The sequence below is a fragment of the Pleurodeles waltl genome, chromosome 3_1 (genome assembly GCF_031143425.1).
Source record: "Pleurodeles waltl isolate 20211129_DDA chromosome 3_1, aPleWal1.hap1.20221129, whole genome shotgun sequence".
In the NCBI taxonomy this organism is placed as follows: Eukaryota; Metazoa; Chordata; class Amphibia; order Caudata; family Salamandridae; genus Pleurodeles; species Pleurodeles waltl.
The window spans coordinates 545,053,170-545,071,586 of record NC_090440.1 but is presented as its reverse complement, the minus strand read 5'-3'; the positions used below and the strand labels follow the sequence as shown (position 1 = coordinate 545,071,586).

Sequence of the window (18,417 nt, the reverse complement as noted above, 5' to 3'; positions counted from 1 at the left end):
CTATGCCCTTGGACATATCCCCAACGTCATAGGTGCCATTGATGGGACCCATGTAGCTCTGGTCCCCCCCCCACAGGAGTGAACAGGTGTACAGGAACCGGAAGAGTTATAATTCCATGAATGTACAGATGGTCTGTTTGGCAGACCAGTACATCTCCCAGGTTAATGCTATGTTCCCTGGCTCAGTGCATGATGCCTACATCCTGCGGAATAGCAGCATCCCTGATATGATGGGTCAACTCCAGAGGCACCGTGTATGGCTATTAGGGGACTCCGGTTACCCCAACCTTTCCTGGCTATTGACCCCAGTGAGGAATCCCAGGACCAGGGCAGAGGAACGCTACAATGAGGCCCATGGGCGGATTAGGAGGGTGATCGAGCGGACCTTCGGCCTCCTGAAGGCCAGGTTCAGGTGCATCCATCTGACAGGTGGTTCCCTATTCTACTCACCGAAGAAGTTGTGCCAGATCATCATCGCCTGCTCGATGCTTCATAATTTGGCTTTGCGACGCCAGGTGCCTTTTCTGCAGGAGGATGGTCCAGATGACGGTGTTGTGGCAGCTGTGGAGCCTGTGGACAGTGATGAGGAGGAAGCCGAGGACGAAGACAACGACAACAGGGAGTCTGTCATACAGCAATATTTCCAGTGACACACAGGTGAGAACATTTTCATTTTTACCATTACATTCACTGTCACGCGTCTTCCTCTATCCTGTGTGTAATTTTTTTTGATTATTTGGTAATTGAGTTGTTTCTTTACATTACGGTTTCACAGGTGTGGTTACCAACGTGTGTCATCTACTTGCATCCTTCAAGGACTTTTGATGTGTGACATTGGTATGTTGCCTTTACATCTCACAAAGCATTTTGACACTGTCATAGATATTACATTTTAACAAATCATAGACTGACTCCAGATTGTTTTGTGTTTCAAGGGTGTTAATTGAAGTGCTCAGAAATGGGAGGGGGTTGTAAAATAAGGATGGGTGATGGCGGAGGAATGTCCATGGCAGAGTCCAGTCTATTAGTCTCACAGGTGCATTGACCATCTGGGCATAGGAAGTGGAGCAGGGGCAGTTCAAGTATGGACAGGGTAACAAATAGGGACAGTGGGGGGACAATCAGGGTGGTTTCATTTCCTAGGCGGGGTCTTGCCATCTTGCTCTGTCCTGTTCCTGGCTCTCAGGGACCGCTTGCGTGGTGGTTGTCCGTCTGCAGGGGGTGGGGTGCTGGTGTGGTGGTCCTGTGGCGGGGCATCCTGTCCACTAGCGGAGGTGGTGGGCAGTTCATCGTCCTGGCTAGTGTCAGGGGCCCCTTGGAGTGCCACGGTGTCCCTCAGGGTCTGCTGTATGTCCTTCAGCACCCCTACGATGGTGCCCAAGGCAGAGCTTATGGTCCTGAGCTCCTCCCTGAACCCCAAATACTGTTCCTCCTGCAGGCGCTGGGTCTCCTGAAACTTGACCAGGACCGTCGCCATCGTCTCCTGGGAGTGGTGGTATGCTCCCATGATGGAGGTGAGGGCCTCGTGGAGAGTGGGTTCCCTTGGCCTGTCCGGCCCCTGTCGCACAGCAGCCCTCCCAGTTCCCCTGTGATCCTGTGCCTCCGTCCCCTGGACCGTGTGCCCACTGCCACTGCCCCCAGGTCCCTGTTGTAGTTGGGGTGGTGGGTTATCCTGGGTTCCCTGTAGTGGTGGACACACCGCTGACTGACCTGTCCTGGGTACAGAGGTATGGTCCCGCTGGGTGGGTGCTGTGCTGGTGTTACCAGAGGGTGGAAGGTCAATGTTGGGCTGTGCCTGTGCAAGGGGAACCGACTGTCCCGAGGCCCAAGATGGTCCGGGCTGGTCATCAGGCTCCAGTAGGGCAGAGCTGCTATCGTCACTGTGGGCCTCTTCTGGGGGTGGAGTGGTGTTGTCTGCAACCTCTGGTGTGGTGACGGTCCTTCGTGTTCCTGCAGGAGCATAAGAGCATGATTATTGCATGTGTGTGTGTGATGGTGTGCAATGAGTGGGTGTGCGTGTACCCCAGTGCAAGCATTCCTGTGTGGGGGCTTGTGTGATGATAGTTAGGGGGTTGTTCTGGGTATGTGCAGTGGGCATGCTTAGCTGATAGGTGTCCATGCTTAGTTGTGTCATGCAGGGCTTGGTGTTGGGATGTGTAGTTTGTGTTATGAATACATAAGTGAGGATTTGGGGTGATAGGGGAGGGTGTGAGGGTGGGGGTGTGTGATAGCATGCAGGTAGGGTGGGGGATATGATAGTTACAATTTGACTTACCAGTGTCCCATCCTCCACCGACTCCTCCGAGGCCCTCTGGATGCATGATGGTCAAGACTTGCTCCTCCCATGTTGTTAGTTGTGGGGAGGAGGTGGGGGTCCGCCGCCAGTCCGCTGAACCGCTATGTTGTGCCTGGAGACCGTTAAACGCACCTTCCCCCGTAGGTCGTTCCACCTCTTCCTGATGTCCTCCCGATTTCTTGGATGCTGTCCCACAGCGTTGACCCTGTCGACTATTCTGTGCCATAGCTCCATCTTCCTGGCTATAGATGTGTGCTGCACCTGTGAGCCAAATAGCTGTGGCTCTACCCGGACAATTTCTTCCACCATGACCCGGAGCTCCTCCTCGGAAAAGTGGGGGTGTCTTTGCCGTGACATGGGGTGGTGTGTGTGATGTGTGGGGCGGTGTGCGTGTTGATGTGTGTGGTGCTGTGTAGTGGTGTGTAGTGTTTTGTGCGTGGATGTTGTGCGGGTGATGGTGTTGTGTGCCTCTGTGTAATGAGGTTGTCTATGCTGTGCAGTCTCTCTGGCCTTCGTCCGTGAATTGTGGTCGTAGGGGTTTGTGGGTGATGTGGGTGTGTGTTTTATATAGTGTTGGGTGTGTGGGAGTGGTGTGTGTATGTGTATCAGGTGTGTGTATTTGGAATTGTCCAATGTGGCGGTGTTTTGGAGATGTGTGTGTATTTTGAGCGCGGCGGTGTGTACCGCCAATGGAATACCGTGGTTGAAAGACCGCTGCGTGGATTCGTGGGTCGTAATAGCATGGGCGTGTTTCTGTTGGCGTGGAGGTGGAGGATTTGTTTTCGCCAGTTTATCACTGACCTTTGGTGTGGCGGAATTGTGTGGGTGTCTGAATTTCGGCGGATTCCGAGATGTGTGTCATAATAGCTGTGGCGGAATTCCGCGGCCGAGGCGGTGTATTGGCGGTCTTCTGCACGGCGGTAAGCGCCTTTTACCGCCAATGTTGTAATGACCCCCAATATGTCTATAACTATCCAAGCTGTACCAATGGTGATATGTAATGCAAGCTAATTGTGGCGTGCCAAATGATTGTAATTGTGGATGAGATTTTAAAATAGCGCAGTAAGATGAATCATGGTGGCCACATATAACAATCAAGCAGAAATAACGAATGGGATTTGCCTGTGTATAATGTCCTGAGTAAGACCATATTTTGCATGTAGAAGAGCTGAAATGTGGTATCAAAGTAAGGCAAGATTGATGTAGGTAGGGGAAAATTTTGATATACATTCATGAATTGTGTATTCATCGAACAATTATAAACTTGAGGAAAGTATGAGTTGAATGAACTCAAAAGCAAATCTAACTAAGTGTGAATGGGAATAAATCCTGGAGGAGTTGGAACTCACTAGGCATGATGGCGCCACTTTAAAAATCTTTATATTAGACCATTTTTTTAAACCCCCTTTGATTTTGTGAGTTTAAAATCAATTGTCAATATCAAATTTCAAACATTAGTAGATGACAAAAAAAACAATGAGCATAATAAAGAAACCAAACCATTATATGGATTCTCTCAAGGATAAAGGGATATATATGTGGGATTTACAGCAAAATAGCTCAGATGCTTGCCTTCCCCCATAGCCCCTATATATTTACCCAAACTAGCACTCCAAGAAGATTCCTTCACTAATTGGAAGTGCTTATCAATTGAAGAATACAAGGAGGCAAAAGTCAGATTGTTGAATCGGTGCAAGAAAATGGTTCAGCTTTAAGAAACAGACAAGATAGGAAACCTGCAAATGCACTACTGGGTGAAGTATACATAAAATAAGGCTGTAGCAAACAAAGACCAGGTGCTGTTTGAAAGTTTAGTAAAAACATTTGCAGGCTCCAGACATTTAATAAACAACAACATTGAGCTCCAAGAATATTAGGGAAAAAAGGAAGAAATATAGAACGGAAAACTGCACCAGAAGACTAAGGGGGAAACACTGGGAAAAGTAATTGCCAGGCGCACCAGTTACATAAGGCACCTGGGAAGCCACATAAAGGAAATGTAACTCGTATGACACCACATAACATCAGAAAAAGGTTTTCAAACATCAGACTTGTACTGGAAGAACTGTGGTGTGATAAGATGTACTATGTAAATCTGGTAGGTGTGCACCAAGAAATAAATCTTCTAGAAAGTAGCACTGAGTTAAAAAATAAAATTGAATATTCCATAGAAAGCATTCCTGGGACCAAGAGCCAAACACACAGAAAGCATGTTAAGGTATAACAGCCTACAGTTTAGGCATAGCTAAAATAAATAAATAAAATCAAGCTAAATGTAAGAAGTACAATCACATGGCCCTTGGCCCCACCGTTGTGAGGTGTTGTAACAATGGAGAAACTGATGCATAATGTGAGCTATAAACATTGCCATATGGACACATGGCAAACATTTATGAGCTGTATGGTTAAAAAATATTTTTTTAAAAATCACATTCAGCTGACATACCTGCAGAGGCTTTGGAGCTTCATTGTGTGAAGTGGAAATACTAATGTGTTAAGTGTGATTAAATGGTATTACAAGACCTGGGTTGTAAATTACCATTTCGACATACATTCTAAATGAAGATTACTACACTCTGAATGGGGCTTGGTTTAAGTGAAGGAGTTGGATGTTTCTGGATGCAGGACTGTCTACTGATATATATCATTTATTCTATAAAATAAAAAATAAAAATAAACTACAATCCTATGGTAAACCATTATATGTCTTTATAAGGATATTGTAAGCCATTGTGGCATTTTTTTGATCCTACAGAAGAATCGGACCAAAGGTAAGAAGTAAAAAAAAAAAAACACTATCAGAGACAGCTTGCAATAGCTTTGGAACGTACGATAAGGGGTATTTAATTCTTTAAAATTCATGGTCCCGTTATAACACTTCCAAAAAAAAAAGTTAACATCTTTGTTCCTACATTTAAAAGGAGTATGGGTGCAAATATGTAGACTAAACACACAGGTCCTTATTATGACCCTGGCGGTCCATGGACCACCAGGGCCCGCTGTGGCGGTCTCACCGCCGCAAGACCGGCGGTGCAGACCGTCATATTACAACAGCAGCGATGTGGCCACTGCCAAACCTCAGCGTCCCCACCCGTCCTGACGGGCTGGAGGTTTCCACCTGCAGCCCGGCGGTAGTCGGATGATCGCCAAGGTCATTCCAACTTGGGACACCGCCAGCATTTTCCTGGCGGTCTCATCACCACAAAATGCTGGCTGTAAGGTATCCCGACGACAGGAACTTGCGTTCCTGTTGCCAGGATACCCACCCAAACATACGCACGCATTAACACACACACAATCACACACAGACACACCCCTACGCACAACATTCACCCCCCACAGACACGCATACGTACCCATACACATCACACACGCACAAACTCTCCATCCCCCACCCCCTCCCTTCAACTACAAACATGCATACACGCACCGGCACGCACTCTCTCCCCACTTACACATTCACCCATGCACACACCACCGTCCACATGCATACACACATGCATCACCATCGCCACATTTACACACGGGCACACACGCATGCACAGACACTCCCCCACCCTTCCCCCATTCATGACACGCATACACACACCCATTGATACACCCCCTCCCCTTGCAGATGGCACTTAGCTCATATGACGAGGTGCTCCTCCGTTAGGGGACGGGACCGGTGCTCCCACCGCTGGCACCGCCCCACCACCAGAAGACCGCCACACAGAATTACTGGTTGTAAGGTGGTCTTCTTCTGGCGTGGCAGTGCCGGTGGTGGAATCGCCTAAGTGCGGCAGACCGCTGTGATGAATGCCGCCGGATATCCGACAACTGGCGGTGCGGATATCAGGTGGCATTCATAATATGGCGGTCAGAAGACTTCCAGCACTGGCGGTCTTTCTGCGTCCGCGGTCTTGGCAGAAGACTGCCGCAGTCATAATGAGGGCCACAATCTCAACTGAAAAATTAAACACATTAAAATGCAGCTGGAACTCTGTAGCAAAACCGATTACAAGCCAGTTAATGCAACTGACTTCTAAGAACAACTGTAGTTCATAATGTGTGGTAACATGCAGAGATTCACACTTTCATACAGTGATTGGCTATAGATGGAAACAAATTATGAAAAAAACAAGGTCTCCTTTCTGCTGATGAGAATTTCAGGGAAACCAATCACAAGAAATAAAAAGCTAACTCTTTGATGCTCAGCAGCCAGATAGGTGCAATTTTCTTGAGGTCTCATTATAATTGAACAAATATGCAGGTGCCCACAAATTTCAATATGCATTGGTGATGGTGTGTACGTTTTTGGCTGATTGAGACCTATGCTACAATTTTTTTAATGCACAGACAGTGCTAAGTGTCTACTGAAGGAACTGATCCCAAGATTCAGGGTCCCACGCAAGATTTCGTCACATAACAGTCCACACCTTGTGAATAAAGTGGTGAAGTGGGTATGTAAGGCCCTGGCAATAAAGCAAGGTCCACTGTGTTTATCATCTGCAGGCAGAGCAAAGATTGAGAAGATTTGTGCAGAGACTGCAGTGACTTGGGTAGATGCATTGCCCATAGCACTTCTAAGTATGTGCAGTAGTCCGAATGCCACAGTTGAATTAAGCCCTCATGAGACTGGCAGACTGATGGCAATATGGGCGCGGCAATAGGAAATGTTATTGTGCACACTGGTGATGGTGCACGGAGAGACTATTGCATTGCCCTGACCATAAGACTGAGGGCCTTATTTAGAATTCAGCGGACGGGTTACTCCTTCTCAACGGTGACAGATATCCTGTCTGCCGAAATATAAACCCCAGAGGACATAACAGGATTTATATTTCAGCACACGAGATATCAGTCACAGTTGTGACAGAGTAACCCAACCGCCAAAATCTAAATCCGACCTGGAATCTTTTGTACAATCAGGTGAAAGCTGCACTGCCTGCATCATCCACGACTGAAGGGCACGGCCTCCAGTCCGGAGACTGGGTGTTATAAGAATTTACAGTGCAACACCTGTCTTCAGCAGAGATGGAGTGGCCCCACCGCTGTTCTGCTGATTACAAACACAGCTGTGAAATGCCAGGGACATAAAAACTGGATATATGCCAACCATGTGAAGAGAGCATCTACGCCGACATGTCAAGCACAGACAGAGCACACATCGGATCTACTGCAAGCAGTGCATACTGACAAGCCCAGATATAACTTGCAACTGAACCTATAAGCCAATCTTTTGAGTCCAACCAATAGTCCTGAAACACTGGACTCAGAGCCTCACACATGTGCTAGTGACCTCTGGAAGCCTTGTGACTGTGAAGTGTGGTGACCATAGATAAAAGTCCAAAACCAAGTGGGTTGCCAAAACGTAAACAGTATAAATACATGGATATGCAATTATGGAGAGAAATACAAGGGATCTCAAAAAGAGACTATTTATTTTCCGTTCTCTTGTTATTGTTTTACTCTGTTTAGCTCTTTTCCTTGCATTTTTGTGATACATAAAATAATGGCCCCTACTGATAAACATGAAGTTCAATTTGTAACAACTGTCGCCCTGGCAATAAATGTGCACCAGTATCATCAGGTGGAGTATAGGGACAATGTTGCAATATAAATAATGATTACATACCATAACACTATTTATGTTTCAAACTGCTGGATATGTATGCAGATGCCTGCTGGGGTGAAAAAGGATTTGCTTTTCTTCCATATGCCTCTACCACTTAACGCATCACGCTATGCATTCTGGTCTTTTAGATCCTTACTTTTGGGACAGAGCAGAAAAGAATTAGAACCTCTATGAGACATTATCAGAATATAATAGACATGTTACTATATCTTTTGCTTGTATAGAATAGGCTGTGTCAGGAAAAACAAGAACCCTTAATAAGAAATACAAGACATAGTAGATTTCTGGATTTAATATAGAATGGTACAGCCCATCCAGTCCAGGGACCTTTGGGATTCAGACAGAAATTAAAGGGAAACAGCTGTTTAGAGGACAGAGGAATGGTAGAAGTAGGAGACCGTGAATTTGAGTAGTACTTTAACATAAGCAACACCTTGTCATTAGGCTATCCCATGTACCTGGGAAAACAAGTGCATTTTGTAGGTGGGGAAAGGGCATACACCAGGTTTCCAAAAGATTGGGGAGGTTCCCATTACAAAGGATGGATATTGCTTACAGTATGACACCAACCAAGTCAGGTCAAAATAAACTTTATTCGATTTCATTTAAAATAATAAAAACAAGTAGATAAAATAAAAAAAATCATCCTGTATAGAATCATAAAACCCTATACTTGCAATAGGATTGCAAACAACAAATGCTCATAAAAATTACAGATGAGCATAATACTATTCAACATATACAAATTTGTTAACTTTTAGGGACTTTCTACAGTTAATCACGGCCCATAAAAACCTTGAGAAGATACACAGCTATACAAAGACAGAAGAGTTCGTAAAAACAAATATGCAGGCAGACATTGGACAAAATTATAGGACCTCAATAGTGATTTAATTAACCGCCTCCTCTAGTCAATGTATAATTTACAAAAGAAAACAATATGCATAATGCTTTTTGTCGACACACTGTCGCAGAGGCAGTTTGCCAGAGGTGAAGACCAGTCCTTTATGTTGGGAAAGCTGGACAAAGGATTAAATGTGCCCACCGTAAAGCGAGTTAAAACAAACCTATGTCTATCCTTATGTACAAATTCAATACAGTGTTGCTTATCAAACATGACCAGTATCATATGGGTTTTCAGTGGATTTTGCTTCAACAGTTCAGTGGACAGCCTATATCCTCGAGCAGTGACCTACATACCACCTTAAATTCCTTTCGGCTAGTACATACCAAGAATTCAGGCTGATCAAAGTACTCTGGGAGCCCCAAATCTCCGGAAAGATTTTTTTATATATATTTCAACCAAGGGATTTGAAGGGCAAGAGGAGATTTTAGTCCCTAATAATATCCCGGTTAAGTTTAGTATGGTCAGATGTCCAGATCTTGTGCCACAGCATAACTGGTTGAACCTCAACCATATCTGTTAAGAAGGGTACCCCCATTCAGCATGACATATGACTGTAGAGCTGCAACTAGAGACTGACAGGAAATGTCTTTGAAAGAAAAAGCATTTTCCAACAGTTGCAGGGGATAACAAATTGTATACCCCCATATTCCCACCCCATAAAGGGCAGTAGGCAAAAACCTCGCTTTTTAAATAGTTAACAGGAGGCACCAACCAAAAACACACTTATGAAAACATACATTGGTAAACCCCCAATTCCATACTTGGAGGAAAGGGAAGAATAGCCAGACCAGACAAATACAGCAGCCCAAGAAGCAAGGGACCTATGAAAAGGGATAATACCTATGCTGGGAGTATCCCTTAATTCCAGATAAATAAGACAACTGGGTAGGTTACTGGAGGCAGCTATAAATGAAACCTCAGCAGCATTGGGAAACCTAACAGTAGAAATTGTTGCTATGAGGACCGTGGTTCTACGAAGCCAGTTGGTTTTAGACATGAAATTAGCTGAGAAGGGTGGAGTCAGTAGGATGATTAAAATAGATTGTTGCATTTACATATCAGATACTTCACCAGGTGTGGCTAAGGCATTGCAAAATCTGCACAATACAGGGCATCAAGTGCAAGAAGCAACCAAAAGAACTTTCAGTGACAGTTTGGGGGTCCTTATATGGGACCATAGTTTTAGAAAGAACTATTTATTTGCTTAGCAATATTGTTAACAGTATGTATTCTCATTAATATATTACATGCATGCATCTCAGCATGTATTCCTAAGCCTTGTGTTACTGCAATTAAAGCTATGGTGTCCCACATAAACCGCAATCAGCATGAAATTATACAGATGACGCAGATAGAATTAGAGTGAAAGCAAGTGTAAAAAGGGCATTCCTAGGGAGGATTGAGAGACACTGTCCATTTTAATTTTGCTTTTTTTGCTTTTCTTTATCCTTTATGTAAACTTTTTCTCAGGATAAACATGTTTATCTAGTTCAGCCGAGTGCAGCTGGGTTCATGGAAAGATCCACTGAATCACGTTCCTAAGGAAAGAGGTCAACTGAATGAACAGAATGTTTTCTTTCCCATTCAAAGATCACTGAAGGAAAGTGTTTATCTCTCATTTAGTCTTGTAAATGGTTACCAGGACCTTAGAGCTGGTAAGGAAGTGGACGCTGCACAGAGGTTTTTGTAAGATTAGTTATGCATACTACAAGCCCCCGATTGTGTTGTCAAGGTCATTGAACAATGGTTTCTTTAAAGTGTAATCAGACATTGTCAGAAAGGAAGGAAACCAATCAACTGTTGTTAATGACAAATGGAAAGCTGTTTGAAATCTGCCTGCTACAGCTGCATTTCTCAGAGACTCCACTTCTACAGCGGAAGCAGAATACATGATATTGGAATTTCCCTGACTGACTCCTCCGTTATTTGAATACACCTTCATTTCAGCTTTAACAGAGATATAGTGTCGAAAAAGCTACACCTCAGGGGAATTCACCCGCATTCAGAATAAGGATTATCGCAGAGCGTATATCATCTGGGAGTATGCTGGATTTAAACGCCTCTAGGAAGCATGCATGGAGTGCAACAGCAGTCCGTCTGTTTAATTTTTGGAGGAATTCCACCAGAAACAGTCTGGGTCCCAGACCTCCCTCCGACTGCATGTGTCCCATTGCCAAGGACTCCTCCTCCACAAATATGTCTGCCTCCAAGTCTGCCCTATGTTGTGGGTCAAGCAGGCTCATGGGCATTCATTTATGAAGTCCAAGAATTCCTGATCGGCGACTCTCAGTTGATATTCATAGAAATCCCCAAGTTGCTTTGTTATTTCTTCCACTATTTCCTAACTTGCAAGCATTATCTCCCCAGAGGTCGCTCTCAACTCCAACACCACCAAAGGCGAATGTTCACTAATTCCCCAAGCTAAACATTCTGCTTCCCGGAATCCAGGGAGGACATTGTTGGTCATAAAGAAATAGTTCAGTCTTGAATGGACATCATGGGAGTCAGAGTAAATAAAGTACTCCCTTTCGTTTCCATGCTGAGCCCTCCAAACATCACACTTACCCAGCACCCTTGTAAAGCCTTCCAGCTTTGCCCTTGTCACACTCCCTCGTAACCCCGTAGGCCAGTCTATCCAGCTACTAAATTAAACAAGAGATCACCCACTTTCTGAAGCATCACTCCCTGAAGTCCAGGGTGAGGGTGCATTAACATTAACCAGTAGCAAGGACTCACCTTCATATTCTCCCAGCAAAGCTAAGTAAAACCCCTGCGGATCAACCCAAGTGTGAAGCATATGGAGAGGGAGCAATCGGCAGGCAAGAATCCCCTCCCGGATCCAGACATATATTACACATGTCCCATCAAGATATATTTGCCCCTCCCCATACTTCAGTGTTGTGTATCTATCAGGTGTGTCTCCAGCAGATAGATTATGTCTGGTTGGTGTCTGTGAATGGCCTTGTGGGCCAAACCCCATTTTAGGGTTGAGCGCAAAGCACTCAGTCCCTGCTGTAATCTCTTTATGGGCTTGTAACCACACGCCCATGAGCTTGGTTGGTTCGTGGGCTTGCCTTTTAAAATTAGCTTGATGTAATTAGTGAAAGGCATGCACACGTCATGCCTTTTCCGGTGTTTAGACCTCCTTGCGCGCACCAGCCAACTACTGAAAACATATGAGGTTCCCTGTTTTCCGTATGGTTTCTGGACTACTTTTTTCTTTTTATTTCCTACGCAGCGCAATCTCGCTAGGCAGTAGTCAAGCGCTTTCCATCACATCGACCCTGTTACGTGGATAATTGCATTTTTGCCGATAATACGTTTGACTGCGAGCAAACTTCTGTTTTACTTTTTATTTTCAATTTATGAGGCAAGAAATGTCCCGTTCAGAATTTACAACGCAAATAGCTCTTGCAAACGCAAAACCCACTGCACTGCAAATGTTTGTTAATCTTGTTTCCCAGTCGGTTTACATTCCGCGTTAAGAACAACAACTGTCTTGTCTGTATCCTATCAGGTGTGGCTTGTATCTTCCCTTTTCCCGCACTTCCCATACCTGATGAGCGACTATCCTACAGCTAACAATGAACTGTGGTATGCTAAATTACAAAACTCTGCCCTATAACCAGGGTCACTGTAATTATGCAGCAGGAGAGAGACAAATGATGTGGCAGGGTTGAGTAAATTATGCAACAAGAAAAGGCAAATTATGCGGCATGATGCAGCACATTTTGTAATAGCATGGCTTAGTTATTTCGTTATTTTCAAACCTGGTAACACTCTCTGAGCATTAGTACTAATTTAGCACTCAAATATAGCAGTAAGCATCAGAAAGTTGACCAGTCCAGACCTGCAATGGTCCTACCATGGCCCAGCAACACTTGTTGCATTTTTAGTAACTTTTGAAACCTAGGTGTGACATGGTCCCCGAGGTGCAGCCCGCTGTCTCCTTCTTCTTTCTTTCTTCCAACTGTCTGTGTATTCACTTATAACTCCAAAGTTTTGTAGACCTACGGCGAGGCCCTTGACCCACTGGGATTTCATCCCAGAGCTTAGAGCGCTAGTGTCTGGGTTGTGTTCCTTACGGCCCCGCCTTAGCCCAGCTGGTCCAACACCATGGGTGTTACGATCGGCAGCACATCATCTTTCAACCCATATCCCAAACCTCGTGCCTCCAGGCAGGACCAAGCTTCCTAAGGGGTGCCCATAAAGTGAGTCTTTCCATTGTGAACAACTCATACCTTTGCTGGTCAGAGGTCCAATTGGCGCAGAACTCTCTTCACTGGGACATATGCTCCTCTAGGCTTTTGAACCATGTTAGCGTAGTCAGGATATAAATTGACCTTCAATCGTCCACAGCCCATGTTTCCTTGCTGACTGAAGGATCACGTCTTTGTCTCTAATGTTCATGAGGCAAACAATTTTTGGGCGCAGATTTGTCCCTGGAGGCAGTGGGGTTGCCGGAAACCTATGCACCATTTCCTAAGAGAAGAAACAAAAGGGTTTACCCTGCAAGACTGTGCCCAACAGATATCCCTCTATATAAAGTTTCAGGGATGGGCCCTCCTCCCACCCCGGCACTCCCACCAGTCAGACGTTATGACGATGGTACTGGCTGCATCTTCAAGTCTAATTGTCAATCAACTGATGCACTTCTTTCTCCATGGTTGAGACTTTCTGAGCAAGATCGTTCACTTGTTGCACTTTCTTTCCCAGTGTCTCCTCGGTTTCCTTAACTCGGTCTGCCAACTTTCTTCGATCCTCTCGCAGGAGAGCGCCACCTCTCATGCCACTGCTGCAATTTACATCTCCAGGGACACTTTAGTTTATTTTATAACCTCTAAGATTGCAGCTTTGGGCACAGCAAGTGTTGCGGGCCTATCATCCCAGTCTTGACTAGTGTCTCCGCCCGGGGCCCACCTTGACTGCGCTCAGTTTAACCATGGTAACGTTCGAAACACTGTTTTCTTGATGCTAATGTCTGTTATATTCACACTGGCTGCCCTGCTATTGGTGGTCTTGATTTGTTTGGTCACTAAGGGACATATAGGCCCTCAATACAACCCTGGAGGTTGGGGATATAGTAGGGGTAATACCGCCAACAGCCCAGCGGTAATAAATATGAAATTATGACCCCGGCGGACACCGCTCAGACAGACAGCCAGCCACTTTAACACACTGACCACCAGGGAGAAATCACCAAGCGCCACGGCGGTAACAGCCTACAGTCAGGCGGAAGACAATGTTCCGCCCATCGTATTATGATAGTCCAATCCGCCACCTTTTCCGGGGCGGTACCAACGACATCAAAAGCCTGGCGGAAACACTGCACAGAAGAGAAAAGACTCACCTCTGGAGACTCAAGGGTGAACCATGCCGCCATGGAGCCCGAGTTGCATGTGTTCCCCATGCTCTTCTACGTTCAGCTCCACTAAGAACACCAACTCCGGTGAAGACGACCACAGTGAGTACTGCCGCTTAGCACACGGGGGGAAGAGTGACACACACACGCAATACTCCCAACACCATACACACAAGCAGATGCAGTAACATTACATATTCACCCCGTACTCCTCAGGAATAATGCAAGGACAAAAGGAACTGATTAAAGTGAGTGCCAAATCAACAAGTATATACATATTTAAAAATGTAGGGACACTGCCCAGTCTTCAATGTCCATGGGCCACAGGGCCACATCACAAAGTCCAAGGCCCCACCTCACTCCTGCAACAACATGAAGAGAACACTGCAGGGGCATCAGGTCAAAATTAGGCAGGAACCTTAGGGGGACGGAGAACTTGAGGTGCTCTGATACCCTACACAGGTAAGTGAGGCATAATAAAGCAAATTGAATACATGTGAGAGAGGGGCTATGGAGAAAGGAGAGGCACGGTTAGAAGGTGATGGTGAGGTAATCATCGAAGAAGCCCCAATAAAGCTTGCTGTACTCCAGCGCACTATGTCATCATTTACTATGCTTTAAAAACGAATACAATTGAATACATAATTAAAAATGTCATAGAATGATGTACCGTTCCTGTCATTTTTTCTCAAGTTTTTAATGGGCAGGAGGGCTACTGTACACCCCCACCTAACCTCATAGTAGTGGTCAGGCTCCCTTGCTAGGCACCCCATGGGGACTGGTCTAACAAAATTTGCCACGACTCCTTTGGGTTCCCAGGCTTGCCCTGTGCACAAGGTTAGAAACTGAGAACATGAAACAGACTAACTCACAAACACAAGACAAAAAAACGTAAGTAGAGGTTTCTTAAGAGAACTGTACCTGTCACACATGCAATCACAGAAGCCTGTCTTCTCAAGGTAAAGGGCGTTTTGTTGCGCGAGTTTGTTTTCGCCCACCACTCGCGTACATAATTTACAAAGGGACTTATTTATTAGGCGTGATACAATGTCAGTGCCTTAGGTTGGCAGATAACGGAGAAACACATACCTTTAAGCGATTTAGCTGATCGTGCAATGCTGCTTTGATCTTGAGAAGCGTTTCTTCCTCTCGCTTTAGCTCCTGGAGGCGGCTCAGCATCCTCTTACCCTCCCCTCACCCTCGGGCTTCAGTGGCCCACCACCTCTCGTCCGGTCAAGAATCCCAGCCACCTCCCGGTAAACACCATCCTTTGGGTAGGCACGTGACTTACGCGTCACCGGCCCAAAGACAGAGAAAAAAGACGTAATTCGCGAGTGTCGCAAACAAGCTTTTCGCCTCCCCAGCTATCCACCGCGAGCGAAAGAAAGTCCAGTAAGGTGGTGCACAGTTTCACTTCTGTGCTAGTTGCAGGCCAGCAACGTGTGTTTCTACGGTTGCTGTCATGGATGAGCACCAATTCAAAAGACAGCGTCAGTCGTGTTTCAGTGCTCTGCTGCTAGAGACGGGCCAGGGAAACGAACTTCCATTATCACATCGTAGGACACATTGCGCGCGCGGAGGCACCAAAATACCTTTTTGGGGAGAAGGGAGAACTATGAATTTATTGTAAGCATTTTCTGTCAGGTAAAAATAATTAGTAATGAATGTCATTAGTGCTGGAAGTACCATGCAATAAGGACCATGAGAAACGCAGCCCCGATACACAGTGACGATGTGCATAAGGATAAATCCGCTCCTCCAATACCCCAACATTTTACACAACTATTATATACAGAATTTCTACATTCTATCACGTAATAAAACCTACTACCATGTATACGCAATTTTTTTTTGTATAAAAAAAAAAACAAAGGAAAATGAAATGAACACAACAGAATTAATACATAACAACATTTGAAAAATTTCCAGGAGATCTTACGCTTCTTCCTCTACTCGAAAAGTTTTCATTAGAGACACCTTGAGGATGCAAATTACCACTGTCCTTTTGTTGATTATTTAAATCATCTTGGACAGGAATGTCAAAATCACTTGAAGATAATTTGTAGTATTTTCTGACCCATCAAATACATTTAGATCATTCATATTATCATCATCCAGTCTTCGATTCAACTTGTTGCTGCAGGTTAAATCATAAAATAAATTTCCATCAAAATATGTTTTTTCTTTATCACCAAACAAATTTTCTTGACCAGGTTTTAGTAAGACAACTGTACTTTTGTTCCTCCACCCTTTATCCTTTCTAGGCACCATCTGACACTTTCAGTACTTGCACAGGTGAAGAAAAAACGGATTCTCCTTTGCACTTTTACAGGTTTTTAATAAAAACCCAATCTTCAACCTTGGAAGATTTAGATTTAGTTTTATGAATCTGAACATGATACGTTTGTACACATTTACGGACAGATGTATGACCTTTTGTTTTGCGACTCGCAATTTGCCATCTATTTGGGAATCACAAATTGTGAGTCGCAAAACTAAATGTACAACAGTGTTTAGTACACTGTTTGTGACTCCTAGTGGGGTCGCAAATGACCTACATCATCAATACTCAGGAGGTAGGTTGCAATTTGCGACCCCATTGGGAATGGCCACACTCACAGGGATAGTGGCCTGCTGAAGACAGCAGACCACCATGTCTGACTACTTTTTAAATAACATTACAAAAAGGCTCAACCCAAAGGAGCTTCCAGAGGGTGGAAAAAAGGGATTTTTTTGTGTGAAAACCCCTCACCCACCAGGGTTACCCCTTGGTGGCATGCTTCATCATTGGGTTTCCTCCCGTTCCGCTGCAGAACGGGGCGTGAAACGACCGACAGAATATGTGGGAGCACTGTTGTAGTTTCCTCAATGTGAATACTGAGAGGGATAGGAGTGGTGGGGTCTTAGGTGAGTTAAAAATACCTGCCTCTGAATGGTATTACTAATTTAATATGTCTCACAGGGGCGGTATGGTTAAAAAAGGAGTGTTGGAGGTGGGGTATATTATTTACCCTACCTCCTAATCGGTCTACATGTTTCGGAGTCTACCCTTAGACTCCTCTTCAGGACCAAGGTGGACTTCCTAGTGTCACTCCTTGATTAATTACCACTTGTGAAAGCACTAACATTAAAGGCTCTGTGGTATGGTGTGGTACATACAACTAAAGTAAAGTAATACCCAATGGTAACAATGTCCTTCTGGAATACTTTTTAGTGTCTACACTTTCGTATCATAGATCCTCCGGGAGGGGTGTGTGCTTGTAGTCACATATTCATCAAAACGACACTCCCACTTTCTGCCTAATGCTCAACTCCCCGGGGTCCGGAAAAAAACTTTATTCCAGAAGGACACCTAAGACCCCACCACTCCATCCCTCTCATTAGTCACATTGATGAAACTACAACAGTGCTCCCACATATTCTTTCGGTTGTAGCACGCCCCATTCCGCAGCGGAACGGGAGGAAACCCAATGATGAAGCATGCCACCAAGGCGTAACCCTGGTGGGTGAGGGTTTTTCACAAAAAAAAAATCCATTTTTTCCACTCTGTGGAAGTTCCTTCGGGCTGGGCCTTTTTGTAATGTGATGTAGGCGATAAGGAGGACAGACTCTCCCTCTTTGTTAGTATACTTTTTAAACAAAACAGTTTTTTTTGTAATGCAGCTGGTTTTTCTTAAAGGAAAACGGGATGCATTTCAAAAAGAATAATGGGAATTTTTCTTTTCATTTTTTCAGAGTAGACAGTTGTCCGTGAGACCACTGCCTGCTCTGAAAAGTCATTTTCGCTACCACTCACATAGGGGAAGGGTACCCCTTCCAGTTTGCGAATGGGTTAGAATCAATTTGAAATTGGTGTTAACTGCAATTCTTTTTTGCGACCACATTCATTGTCGCAAAACAATCATACATACCATTCAGATTCGGTATTTGGAAGGGCAGCCCTGAACACGCCCCTTCCTAGTACCGAATCGCAAAACCCAAATTGCGATTCGGTAGCAAGTTACCGAATTGCAATTTAGGCTTTGTACATCCCCCCAAAAAAATTTCTAGTCGCAAACGGGCCAATTCGCTGAATCGGCCCATTTGCAACTACAAAAATGTTTTGTTCATGTGACTGTTGTTTCTTTACAATATTCTCTTTAACTGGCAATTTGACATCATCAAATATTTTCAACCATGCTCAATGTTTTCTTTTTGCTATTAAGTCACAAAAGAGAGTACGGGGTTTTTTGGAA

The 18,417-nt window shown here is 44.8% G+C and overlaps 1 protein-coding gene across 1 annotated transcript in view; it reads right to left on the bottom strand.

Moving 5' to 3' along the window:
* The window catches only part of SNAPC5 (small nuclear RNA activating complex polypeptide 5), a 97,710-nt gene extending 82,245 nt beyond the window's left edge, over positions 1-15,465 (bottom strand). The window contains exon 1 of the mRNA XM_069222885.1: positions 15,272-15,465. Within this exon, the coding sequence (XP_069078986.1) occupies positions 15,272-15,361 (90 nt within the window). The 5' untranslated portion in view covers positions 15,362-15,465. The remainder of the gene's footprint in view (positions 1-15,271) is intronic.
* Between the last annotated feature and the right edge of the window lie 2,952 nt (positions 15,466-18,417).